The sequence below is a fragment of the Gorilla gorilla genome, chromosome 8 (genome assembly GCF_029281585.2).
Source record: "Gorilla gorilla gorilla isolate KB3781 chromosome 8, NHGRI_mGorGor1-v2.1_pri, whole genome shotgun sequence".
NCBI lineage: Eukaryota > Metazoa > Chordata > Mammalia > Primates > Hominidae > Gorilla > Gorilla gorilla.
In genome coordinates this window covers 33,493,286-33,505,811 of record NC_073232.2, presented here as the reverse complement: position 1 = coordinate 33,505,811, position 12,526 = coordinate 33,493,286, and the positions used below count along the sequence as shown (strand labels likewise).

At 44.2% G+C, this 12,526-nt stretch overlaps 1 protein-coding gene across 21 annotated transcripts in view; it reads right to left on the bottom strand.

The window, feature by feature from the left end:
* The window catches only part of KIAA1217 (KIAA1217 ortholog), a 342,128-nt gene that overhangs the window by 41,349 nt on the left and 288,253 nt on the right, over window positions 1–12,526 (bottom strand). For 15 of the 21 annotated variants that reach the window (XM_019035081.4, XM_055352009.2, XM_004049168.5 and 12 more), the window contains 2 exons: window positions 11,246–11,295; window positions 5,106–5,272 (listed from right to left, as the gene is read on the bottom strand). In XM_019035081.4, the coding sequence (XP_018890626.2) occupies window positions 5,106–5,272; window positions 11,246–11,295 (217 nt within the window). Of the gene's footprint in view, window positions 1–5,105; window positions 5,273–11,245; window positions 11,296–11,837; window positions 11,943–12,526 lie in introns of all 21 variants that reach the window. The other 6 variants (XM_004049166.5, XM_055351996.2, XM_055351994.2 and 3 more) reach the window with 1 other exon arrangement.

Here is a 12,526-nt window from a genome sequence, read left to right as displayed (position 1 = left end):
TTGCTTATTTTTCAGTTTTCTAGTTGCCCACAGTGGGAGGGCAAGTAGAGTTGCAGTTATTCCTCATAGCTAGAAAGATAATTTATTGAAAATGCTTTGCCATTTTTATAAGCACTCTTGCAAAATAAGAGACAGAAATAATGCTCTTGTCCATTAAAATTTTAATTGGACCAAATAAGTTATCCAAATCACTTCATGGAGAAACTAGCAAATGCCTAAACCTAATTCCCCCCACCTGAAAATGGACCTATATCTCACAAACTCAATTTTGATTTCTTAGGTAAAATCTAAGACTATCAGTCTTGCCAACAATGGATAATGTAATTGGACTGATTTTGCTGTCTAGCAGTGACATGGAACAGTGGTTATACCACAAATCAGAAAGATTCAGGAGGAAAGCCAGACCTCAGAACGACTCCTGATCCCACCTGGATCTGTTCCTGCAGGCTTCAGGGAACAAGACTAGGGATGCCTGGTCACAGCTATATAACCCATGTTATTGGGGTGCTGTCTCCCCATCTTAGAAAGCTTCTTGTTGTCTGAAGATCTGACTAGAGCTTGGTACATTGTAAGCAGCCTAATCGTCAAGCCCTGTACTAGTTCCGTTTATTATTTCTGCTTGGCAGGGGACACGGGTCTGTTGCACATGGGAAACTCCAATATGCTGTTCTCAGGGATCCGCATTCCCATGACCATTGTTATGCATGTCAGAAGATAAATGAGACCCTGGCACATTTCCACGAGGCGCTATCTCATAAAAAGACACGTTAAGGAAATTGTATTGAATTGTATCATTTCAAATACATAGGGCTCTATGCACTACTATGCTTATTTTTTATGTTGATATTTTACCTCCTCCTTCTCTTGGGAAGGGACAGTAAATTCTCAGGAGTCCTACAAATGTAATGAACAACCCAATTTTTTATTTATCAGGAAGCAGAATAAAGAGATTGGGTCCAAGGACCCAATCAGGAAGCAGAATAAAGAGATTGGGGATGAAAGAAGTAGGAGGTCGCCATCCTCTCTTTATGCCAAGTCTATCTGGCCTCCACAGAACCTGTACCATCTCTTCCAGAAGCTTCTCTCTCTCTTCTCAGCCACCCACAAGGAGGGGAAGAAGTGCAGTCACTTCTGTAGATATGGGATGACTTTGGTAAAATCCAAGTACTGTGGCATTTTGGGAAAAAGATGTTCATTATTTAGAAAAAGTGGGCTTTTTTTCAAAATGATATCAGGAAAGGTAACAGGCAAACATAATCATCATTGGAGGAGAGCATCTGTTAGGTACAAAACCTTGACAAAACCCTTTCCCATTGTTGCTAGCTAATTACAGACCCAACTGTTATTTGGGAATGGGAATATCACACTATAAAGGTTCCATATAGCTCTCATACCAATTGTAGCTAGCAGAGAACATACTAGATTAGCCACTGGGAATGAGGTGCATTGTTTGAAGTCAAGGCTTTAAGTCATTGGTAATAGTTGGCTATCTCAACATTTCCAGGAGGTGTCTTCATGGACTAAGCATTCATATTACCTGTAGCCAAGAGGTAAAAACAGTAGTTTTTACCCTGGAATGTTCTAGAGTCACCAGTGCCTAGCCTCCAGTCCGTGCCAGTGAAGTCAGACTCTGGCCATGGTGCCTGAGCACTGGTATTTTTGTTAAGGGTTTCAAGTAATTCTAATGAGTAGCCAGGATTGAGAACCACTCTTAGACTGATAACTCCTGTGAAATTGGAGAGCAGAAGATAACACGAACAAGCTTTTAGTGGTTTCCTTGATCTTCTGCTTAGGTTCCCTTTGTCCCATTGAAATCTACCCACCCCATTGTGTCTGCAACAAATTTCTATTCCTGAGAATAATCCATCAGTTTTGAAAATGAAATGCTCAAATAGGATAAGCTCTACAGTCAAGGATTTTCCAATGATTTAATTATCTAATTACTGGAGCTGGCTGCCAAGCACAAATGGTTTTATTCAGTTTCACTATTTTATAACACAGTTCAAAGAACATTTGAATTTCTAATTCAATTTTTGTACTTTTGAGACTAGTCTAGTGTTTCGTATATCTCTAATGATAGCTCCATTATTGGACTTATAACCACTGTGGGGCTGCAGTTCATTTTTGGTATATAATACTGCACATGTTGAAGGAGAACGGTGCCAAGATAGCTTAATTATTCTAAACTGTTTTTGTCTTAAGTAGACTCCCTCGATTGAAAAGACAGAAGTTTGATGGGGAGGAAAGCTGAATGGGACCCAGGGAATACAAATACAGAGGTAGAAACAGTAACAGCCAGGTTAGGAAACGCCGTGCTTATTTTTCCCTGCGAGTCTGCGCTTTAGAACTGCCCAACTTCCCAGGCTCAAAAGCACATTTGCTCACTGTTCTTTATTCCCAGAAAGCCAGAAAAGTTGAGTAGTTCTGGAACAATAAAGAAACTTGTGTGGTTAACACAGCATTCCTAGACCTTGACCAAAGACCTTCTTTGTTAAAGAAAACTGCTCTTTTTCACAAAGCTGCACAGTTCAAGGGTTGCAAGGTGAGACAAGTGTGAGAGATCCCTCCCAGCCGGCCAGAGGACCAAACTACGCCAGCCACTGATGGGGTGACGCTGTAGCTACAGACATCAAGAGAGCCTTGGTATCAAATTCACCTCTAACGCCTGTGAAATTCCCAGGGGAAGTGCGGCATTTATGCTAAAGCAATTCCATCCCTGTCCCCAAACCAACAAATGCTCACTTTTGAGAGCAGTTAGGTACTTCCATACAAATGATATGTATGTTTTTCTTAAAGGGCGCAATGAGGAGGTAACAATTTCCAAATGGCCAGCAGATGGTGCCAAAAGGCAGGAGCAGTGAAAGGAGGGGCTTAACCTCCAGGAGCCCCAGGTAAGAACGAACTTGGGAGCCAACAGGCCCCCTCTGAACTGCAATTGTGTCCTTTGGCCTGCAGAGTACTCAGTAATTAGTTTTCAATTACTTTCCAACATTTTTAAATGGCGGTAATTCATATAAAACCTGTGTCTCCAGATTGGCTTGAAATATTGAAACATCTAGAAACACTGGATACTTATTCTATCAGGTTAAGAGCCAGTTGGAACTGAGTGGCTACTATCCTTTAAAGGGGCCAATTTACTGTGATCTCGCCTCCATTTCACTTGCTGTTACTGCCCGGATACTGAAGACATGTGACTTTGTCACCCCCTGACACAACCCAGCCCAACCCGTACACTTCATTTCATTGCAATGTGTCTTTAAAATTGCAAAGCGAGAGGAAGCTAATGCAAAGGATGGGGCCATCACAGATGATGAGATTCACTAGGAGATTTAAATGAATTTGCATCAGATGTTCAAGGTATCTGGGATGTTGCCTAAGAGACAGAGTAGCCTTTGGAGATCAGAGCCCTCACTCTTCTAGCAACCCTCATGATCCATGCTGGGGCCTTGGGGCAGGTCTCTCAAACCAGCTGCCTTTCTGTGTGTTTTCTGGTAGGCAGAGGGCAAGGGGAAATTGTTTTCTTAGCTTTCATTAGGTGGTTAAACAACATAGGGCTTGTGCTGTCGCTGTGCTGAAGAAGCAGAACCGATTGGAAGCCTTTTTCCTATTAGAGGAAAGGGCTCAGGAGGTTGCATCCGCATGGCTGCTCCAGGATCCTGGATACATTTATCTTTTTTTTTTTTTTTTTTTGAGACATAGTCTTGGTCTATTGCCCAGGCTGGAGTGCAGTGGTGCTATCCTGGCTCATTGCAACCTCTGCCTTCCACATTCAAGTGATTCTCATGTCTCAGCCTCCCTAGTAGCTGGGACTACAGGCATACCCCACCATGCCCGGCTAATTTTTTTCAGTATAAATGGGGTTTCACCATATTGGCCAGGCTGGTCTCGAAGTCCTGACCTCGTCATCCACCTGCCTCGTCCTCCCAAAGTGCTGGGATTACAGGCATGAGCCATGACACCTGGCCCTATCTTCTAGCAATATTTGGATTATGAACTTCTGGAAGTCAGGGAGGGTATCTGTATAGAGCCTAGGCCAGCACTGTATCCTCAACGACCAACCTACCAGCCAGGGCAGGGAGGTGGGAGAAGGTGCACAGAGCAAATATGTGGTCTCATGCAGAGATGCACATCTCTACCTCCTTATTACCCAGGAGACAGCTTATTCTGCTTTGGCAGATTTATGGGATTTGTTGACCAAGATTCGTGACCTGAAGGGTCACTTACCCTGATTCCCGTAGAGTTTATATATTCCTTAACAATGGAAAAGAGCAAGGAACGGATGGATCACAGTATCTGAATGAAATGCAGATGTTTTTCGTAACAAATCACCATGGTGGCTTTTTTTCCTTATGAATTCATCTTCAATTCTAAACTCATAGTTCTAAATACATCACAGATCCTTGCAAAAAAATGAAAAAAAAAAAGCTTGGCTGACTATCCACCTTTGTCCCCGTTCAGTGTGGAGGAGGATGGAGACTCCAAGCTGTCAGAAGTCAGCCTTCACTGGCTGTCGGCATGCTCCCCGGGGCCCCTCTCCTTTCCGCTCTTCTCCAAAAACAAATGCCCTAGAGTCTCTTCCTGCGTAAAAGTACGCACAGCTTAAAGAAGTGGTTGTAGGCCGGACGCGGTGGCTCAAGACTGTAATCCTAGCACTTTGGGAGGCCGAGGCAGGTGGATCACGAGGTCAGGAGATCGAGACCATCCTGGCTAACACAGTGAAACCCCGTCTCTACTAAAAAATAGAAAAAATTAGCCGGGCGTGGTGGCGGGCGCCTGTAGTTCCAGCTACTCGGGAGGCTGAGGCAGGAGAATGGCGTGAACCTGGGAGGCGGAGCTTGCAGTGAGCCGAGATCGCGCCACTGCACTCCAGCCTGGGGGACAAAGCGAGACTACGTCTCAAAAAAAAAAAAAAAAAAAAAAAGAAGTGGTTATAGATTGACTATAGTTGCAGTGGAAGGCTCTAGACCTGGATTGTGTGTGTGAGAGAGGAAGCCATGCTGTTTCTATGGTTCTGCATTCTCTAGGTCTTCCCGGAGCCCCTAGGAAAAGGAAGGTAGGAAGAGCTCAGGGCAACCGAGACGGAGGCCGCCGTGCATGAGGAATACCTGGAGCTGCCGCATCTGCTGGAGCTGGAGCCTGAGTTCCGCCACGCTCCGCCTCATCTCAAGCAGGCTCATGTGGATGGCCGAGGTGCCTACAGGTGGAGGCTGGCTGGGAGGCACCGTGGACTCCAGAGCACTGAGCATCTTCCCACCAGACACATGGGGCGTTCCTATGAGAAAAGTACATCAGAGAACTCAGAAGGCCACAAAGGAAAGTCGAAGCTATTCCTCCCATCCCAATGCAGATGACTGGTATTTCTAAAAAGGCCTAATTCTCTCATTACAAAAAATATGCATATATATGAATCACACAGTGTTATGGTATGCAGTGTGCAATGATCACATTCTAGAAGTTTAGTAAGAAGGTGCCATAGGAAGACAGGCCACAGAGCTGCCTATGCTCCCATCTATCTATCCACTGATTGATCTATCAATTGATCAATTTTGTTTATTTTTTTTAATTTTAATTTTTTTTCTTTTCTTAACCTCTGGAAGTAGAGCTTTTTTAAACACACAGCTTTGCATAGAGAAAAGCTTAGAAGTGTATAAAACAAGGTGTTAACGGTATCTCCAGCTGTGCTTTTCCAATATAAGGTTTTTTGTTTGTTTGTTTACTATTTTTTATTTTTTATTTTTGAGAACAGGGTCTCACCGTATTGCCCAGGCAGGTCTCGAACACCTGGGCTCAAGCTATCTTCCTGCCTCTGCCTCCCTAAGAGCTAGGATTACAGGCGTGAACCACCGCACTCGGCCAATTTTTTGTATTTCTAAAATCTGCATACTGAATATCTGCAATTTTATAATAGAGAAAACTAATTTTAAAATTCTGAGACCTAATATAGAGTGCTTATGTGCCTATTTTCTGCACGGCAAATGTAACCTAAGGACATGCAACTTATTTCTGGGCAGAGATTCAGCCAATCGCCAAGGGGAGATTAGTAAGAACTGGGTACTGTCCTGAATCCCTTCAGATTTCCAAAATGAAAAGAAAGAGGGCGTCTGCACACAACTCCTTTAGTAAGAAAATAAGGCAAGATGCAAAAATTCTTCAGGAGGGGACTCTAAAAAGGACAATGCAATTCTACTGATACAGGTACCTGGAGGAGAGGCTGGATCCGTGTTACTAATAAAGACACACACACGCACACACACACTTCTGTTCAGTTCTCTTTCCTGTAAAGCTTTGTCACAGGCCAGGCTGGCCTTGCAGGACAGAGCACTGCTGGCCACTTGCAGACCCTGGAGTGGCTATAGTGTGGTGGTACCCTGTCTTTCCATCCTGGCTCAGTCATTTCGGGAACCTTTCCCGCTCCAGCACACACAACTCAGCCAGGCCCCAGTGGAGCTCAAAGTGGCTCATGAGCCAGGGAGCTCCCTGAAACTATCCTCTTTCTTGCTTGGCCTTGGCGATGCGGATGCTGCTGGCACCCCATGGTCTTCATCCATGACTGACCATCCAAATAGGTCCAGTCTCCCAGCCCCTCTAATGGCCCTCTTGGGGAGGCAGCAGGGGAGCAGGCCAGAAGGCATTTTAAAGGACTGACAATGGAGTTCCAGGAGACCCGATAGCGAGCTTTTTGTTATGTTTCTTTCTTTCTTTTTTTTTTTGAGACAGAGTCTCGCTCTGTCTTGTCCAGGCTGGAGTGCAGTGGCATGATCTTGGCTTACTGCAGCCTCTGCCTCCTGGGTTCAAGCGATTCTCCTGTCTCAGCCTCCCGAGTAGCTGGGACTACAGGTGCACACCACAACACCCAGTTAATTTTGTATTTTTAGTAGAGACGAGGTTTCACCATGTTATCCAGGCTAGTCTCGGACTCCTGACCTCAGGTGATCCACCTGCCTCGGCCTCCCAAAGTGCTGGGATTACAGGCATGAGCCACGGCGCCCAGCCACGTTATGTTTCTAAGCCTAAATGGTCACTCACATCACCAGTCATGGCTCTGACCAATTTCTGGTGGTTCCTCCACCCCTCAAATCAAAATCATCCTCAAAAGAGCAAGATTTGTCATCTCTGCTATTGTTCAAAAGGATATTCCCCAACTATGAAAGTACCAAGTAAAACATATCTGATAACATTTCCAATGACAGCTGCATGTTAAAGTTAACAGTGCCTTCCAATGTCAGTGATTCTGACCACAATCCATTGGAAGTTTTCCTTACAGAATCAGTCAAATTACTTTATCATCACTCCCCAGACAGAGAGGGATAGGCACTCTTTGAGGGATAGGCGCACACACACTCACAACATGCCATATCATTTCTGATAACAAGGTATTTCTCCAACAAAGATGACACTGTGCTACCTTCTGTTTGCTACTAAGAACCATTCTGCTAATTCCTCAGCCAAAGGAAATCACACATTCTTTCTACACCTCTTTCTCCTTACACATTCTGAGGCCACCAAGGTACCTCCCTCCCCTTGATCTTTTATTCCATGGAGGAAAAGGCTGAAGACTAGGTACTAGTTGTTACAGTTGAATGCTGATAACTGGTTTAAGATGATAACTTACCCAGCGAAATTTTTTTGTTTTAACATGGTTTCGCTCTGTCACTCAGGCTTGAGTGCAGTGGTGCAATTCCCTGAGCCTCAACCTTCCTGGTCTCAGGTGATCCTCCCACATCAGCCTTCCAAAGCTGGGACTATGCGTATGTGCCACCACATCTGGCTAATGTTTTTGTATTTTTTTGTAGAGATGGGGTTTTACCATGTTGCCCAGGGTGGTCTTGAACTCCTGGCCTCAAGCGATCCTCCTGCCTCGGCCAAAGTGCTGGGATTATAGGCGTGGGTCACCACGCCAAGCCACAACCAAATTTCTTAATGGAATCTATACTCTTTTAAAAAAATCTTCATCTATATCCTCTTAATCTCCTATATTTGGTACATGTCATAGCTCCATCATTCTCTGAAATGGCTCTTTATGTTCATTTCGGCGATCTTCTAGTTGTCACCCCTGTGGACTCTCTCCTTTGCTTCAATGTGACACTGAGCTTTGTCAGCCACTTCTTTTCCTTTTAGTCACTTTGAAACTTTCTATGATCTTCTTCCCTTTCTGCTGCTCCGTCTTGGTCAATCTGTTTTCTAACTCCTTCCTCAGCCAACCTTTTAAATCCTGATATGTTGTGTCCCTGGGTCCACTTCTCTTCTTGCTGGACATACTTTCTAGGGAGGCCACTTCTGCTACCACCACCCACCAAGGTCTCCCGCACCCTCATCAGCAGCACACCATTATCTTCAGATCCACATACCAACGCCTTCACGCCACTACTGAACTTTTCCATAAACAAGTCAAATTCATTATTTCCACTCGTCTTCCACAAAGCTCTTTCTGTCTCTGTGGGCCTAATTGGATTATATATATAATTTCAATAACTTTTGAGGAACAAGTAGTTTTTGGATACATGGATGAATTGTATAGTGGAGAAGTCTGAGATTTTAGCACACCCATCACCTGAATGGTGTACTTTGTACCCAATTTGTAGTTTTTTTTATCCCTCATCCCCTCCCACCCTGCCCACTTCTGAGTCTCCAATGTCCATTATAATACGGGCCTAATTGTAGCCAGTGGCACCACTATCTACTCAATTATCAGCCAGTCAGGCTGTCACTTTTTTTTCTTTTTGAGACAAGGTCTTGCTCTGTCACTCAGGCTGAAGTGCAGTGGCTTGATCTCGGCTCACTGCAGCCTTGACCTCTCCGGCTCAAGCAGTCTTCCCACCTCAGCCTCCCAAGCATGTGGGACTACAAACATGTACCACCACGCTCATCTTTTGTGGAGACAGGGTCTTGCAATATTGCCCAGGCTGGTCTCAAACTCCTAGCCTCAAGCAGTCCTCCCACTTCAGCCTTCCAAGGTCCTGAGATTACAGGCATGAGCCACCATGCCCAGCCTGGCTGTCACTCTTAATAGCTGTGTCGCTTTGGAAAACTAACCTAACCTCCCTGAGCTTCTGTTTCTTTTCATGTAAAATATGGGTAATGACATCTTCCTTATAGGGTTTTGCGTGTTAAATGATCTAATGCGCAGTATAAAAACCTTTGAGATGGGAGGTTCCATCTGTTCTCTTTCCACAGTAAACTACACATTCCATAAGTAGCCAGGAAGTCTGGGTTTTCCTTTACTCTTGGCCAGATGAGTTCCTTGACTTCTATATAATTCCATTTACTTGTCTACAGAACAGGGATAATACTTGTCTTGTAGCTTACTTCCTAGCATTCTGTAAGAATTATTATATTTTGTGCACTATACAAGGCTGCTATGGCAACGAAGCCCCTGTGGACGATATCTCGCCCTGATACGTTAGAGTGAGAAAGTCCAAACCTAGCAGAGACGTGGGGAGTGAGTCCACGTGCTCATTGCCAGTGGCGTTGCAAATCAACTCAGCCATTCAGAAGAGAAAACTAACAGCATGTCACCAGTGGCACTGAACTGTCCCTTTGGACCCACCGATTCCACTTTGGGAAATATATCTGAGGAAATGACACTGGCTCCTTTCCCCACATTTGAAAAGAAATTGACAAGAGTTTTTAGAACAAAGAAATGAAACAACCTATATATCTTTAAAGGGACTGGGGCATCTTAACATAAAAGGAGTTAAAATGGGAGGCATTTGGACTATGATGATGTGTGTCACGTGTGTGGATGTGCATTCAGTTTTCTTCTCTGGAACATGAGAATAAAAACTGTACCTCTCCCTGGATGCTGCGGTAAGGAGTTCATGAGTGAATGCATGAAAAGTGCATAGGAAGCACTCACTACATATTTATTATTATTCTTCTTCTCTATAAAGCAAAAAGAAATAAAAGGAGAATACAAAACAGCACGTACATATTGCTTAGAGCAGTGCTTTCAGATATGAATCATTTCTAGAATGGATTATAGAAGGATGGGAGCTTTTAGTAATTAGTAGTTTCCTTTCTTCTCCCTAAGTTTACAATCCATTTTAAAAAATGAATGAATTAAGTATCTCCGAAACAAACTGGCAATTGCTCTGAAGACAAGTTTAGCAATTTCCGTGAAATAATTCTCTGGCTTTGGCCAAGGCCACTGATTGATTTCTAAGCAAAACAACAAATCCCGTCAGGATCAGGAATGATGGCAGAGCGGCCCTGTTGGCTTTGTAGCTAAATTGTGCTCAGCCAGAGAAGAACCACGACCAACAGAGCCCTAAACTGAAGTCCCCAATTCTGTCTACTCTACCGTGCTGCACAAAACTAGTACACGTGGCTTCCCTAAATTTGGGGTTTCACCCAACTTGCCATATGCTTTCTGTGTAATTTAGTATCTGAATGTGTTCCTGCTAAGGATTTCTATTTCTAACCCGATGAGAGGGAAGACCTCATCTTCTTGCAGAGGCCTGGCTTGAGACTGCTGGATGAGACATTCATTGCAAAGACCTGGATACTAGTGAACGCCACTACTAACAGAACTGGGCTGTCTTTCTGGGGAATGCTGGCATTTAAAAAGCAGGCCCTGTCATCTGTCATGAGATTAAAAAGATAAAATAAAAAGTAGGCCCTAGGCCAAGTACTCCTTTTTCTCCCATCTGGACACTGGTCATTCCTTATTGGCTACTGTCCCTTCTCATCCATCCCCATATTGCAGCTGGGCTGATGTCCTTCCCCAGTGTACAACCTTCCGATGGCTTCACTTTGCACTTAGAACAATTTTAAATTCCCTTGACTGGACAATCCTTCTTCCCCCTAAGTCCTCTTCATCTTTCTGGGCTTAGTTTGTGTCACTTTGTCTGGGGACTGCCCTTGGTATAGGCTAGTCCTATTGGTGAAACATTTATCCTGCACTTTTAAACACTTGACACACATAAAATTACTTGTCCCATTTCCATCTTCCCCACTGAATTCTAAGTTCTAGGCAGGCAGCCCCGTGTCTGCAAGATGACCACTGTGTGGCCATATCGATGAACAAATGAATGAGCAAATGAATGAAAACCGAAGGGAGAATACAGTGCTTTGCCCCTGAATTAATGAATAAATGTGGCATTTCAGTATTGGCAGGAATATCTAGGAATCCTCTGACATCATACCAAATACGTGACTTAGGGAAATGTTAAACATTTCTGAGACCAGCCAGGGCTCATCCCAGGCAGCCCACAGGCCTCCTACAGCTCCAAAAACACTTACTTACCTGCACTATCTGTGTGGTTCCTGTTGGCTGTGGTTTTCATCATTTTCTCGCTGAATAAAAGAAAAAGAGAGTCAGCTATGCAGTTTCCAAAATGCCTTTTTTTTTTTTTAAAGCCCATTCCATCCACTATTTGAAGCAATTGGCAGTGATGGGATTAAGCAATGAAGGTATTTTAGCATCAGCATCACAATTGGCCAGGATGGAAAAGGCTTCCCAGGTGTGCACCTGACACTGGGGGTGGAATGCAGCCAGGCTCACTTGTGACTTTCAGATGATGGCGACGTGGACACGCAAGGGTGGTGGTTGCAGGCACTGCACGGTGAGTGGTCCATGAAGCCACATGCACTGGGAAGCCCATTTACCTTCTTGGGCCAAAGTGTTACTTTCGACCAAGAATTACCAGAAGGAGGAAAGAAAAAAAAAACAACCAAACCCCCCAAAACAAAAAAATAACGCCCATGATCCATAGAGATGTGAATATTTTCAGCCTTGAAATGATTACAAGAAAACAGATTTGAATGAATGAAGTATCTTAATGATTAAAAGAGAAACAGATTGAATTATTTTTTTCATTGGCTTTCTTCTTTTTTACCTAGACGCATCTTTGCTATAACTTGTAATAGGCCCTTTAAAAAGCGCAGACTGAACAAGGCCAGTTAAACTGGCAATCTGTTTCTCCATGGCTTGCATCCTCTCTCTGTAAAACAAGAGAATTGTTTGTTAAAGCTTTATTGACTTTCAGACCGGTTTGTCCGGGTGAATGCACCACCTGAGGGTTATAAAAGGTACCACCTAGAAGGCCGTGGAAGTTCACCCAACCTGGCTCAGGAACATGAAGAGCAACCTGGCTCAGGAACATGAAGAGCCGCACATCCTTAGCTCAGGTCAAGATTCGTGATTGGTGTTCAGTATCAAGCCAGTGACCTGACTGGCTAAAAAAAGACACAGCACGGACCAACTGAAAAACATCTCCCTCGGAAACACTCCTGTTGGCACATCCTATGTTTTTGAGTCTTTCTGCCCTGCTTTCTTTCTTTCACCTTGCACAAAAGGGCTGTTCCCTAGCATTCGCAGTGTCCCAGGCCAGATCTCACCTAGCTGCACACATTTCTATGCCGTACACCTCAGCTGGGAGGCTGCTGAGTGGTTTTGGTGTAAATGATGGAGATGTTTGCTGTGTGGGTAGTAACACTTGTGTCACAGCTTAGGGGCAACACAAACATGTCTCTTCTTTAGACCATAGAGAAATATGACGGAAACCCGGCCGGGCACGGTGGCTCA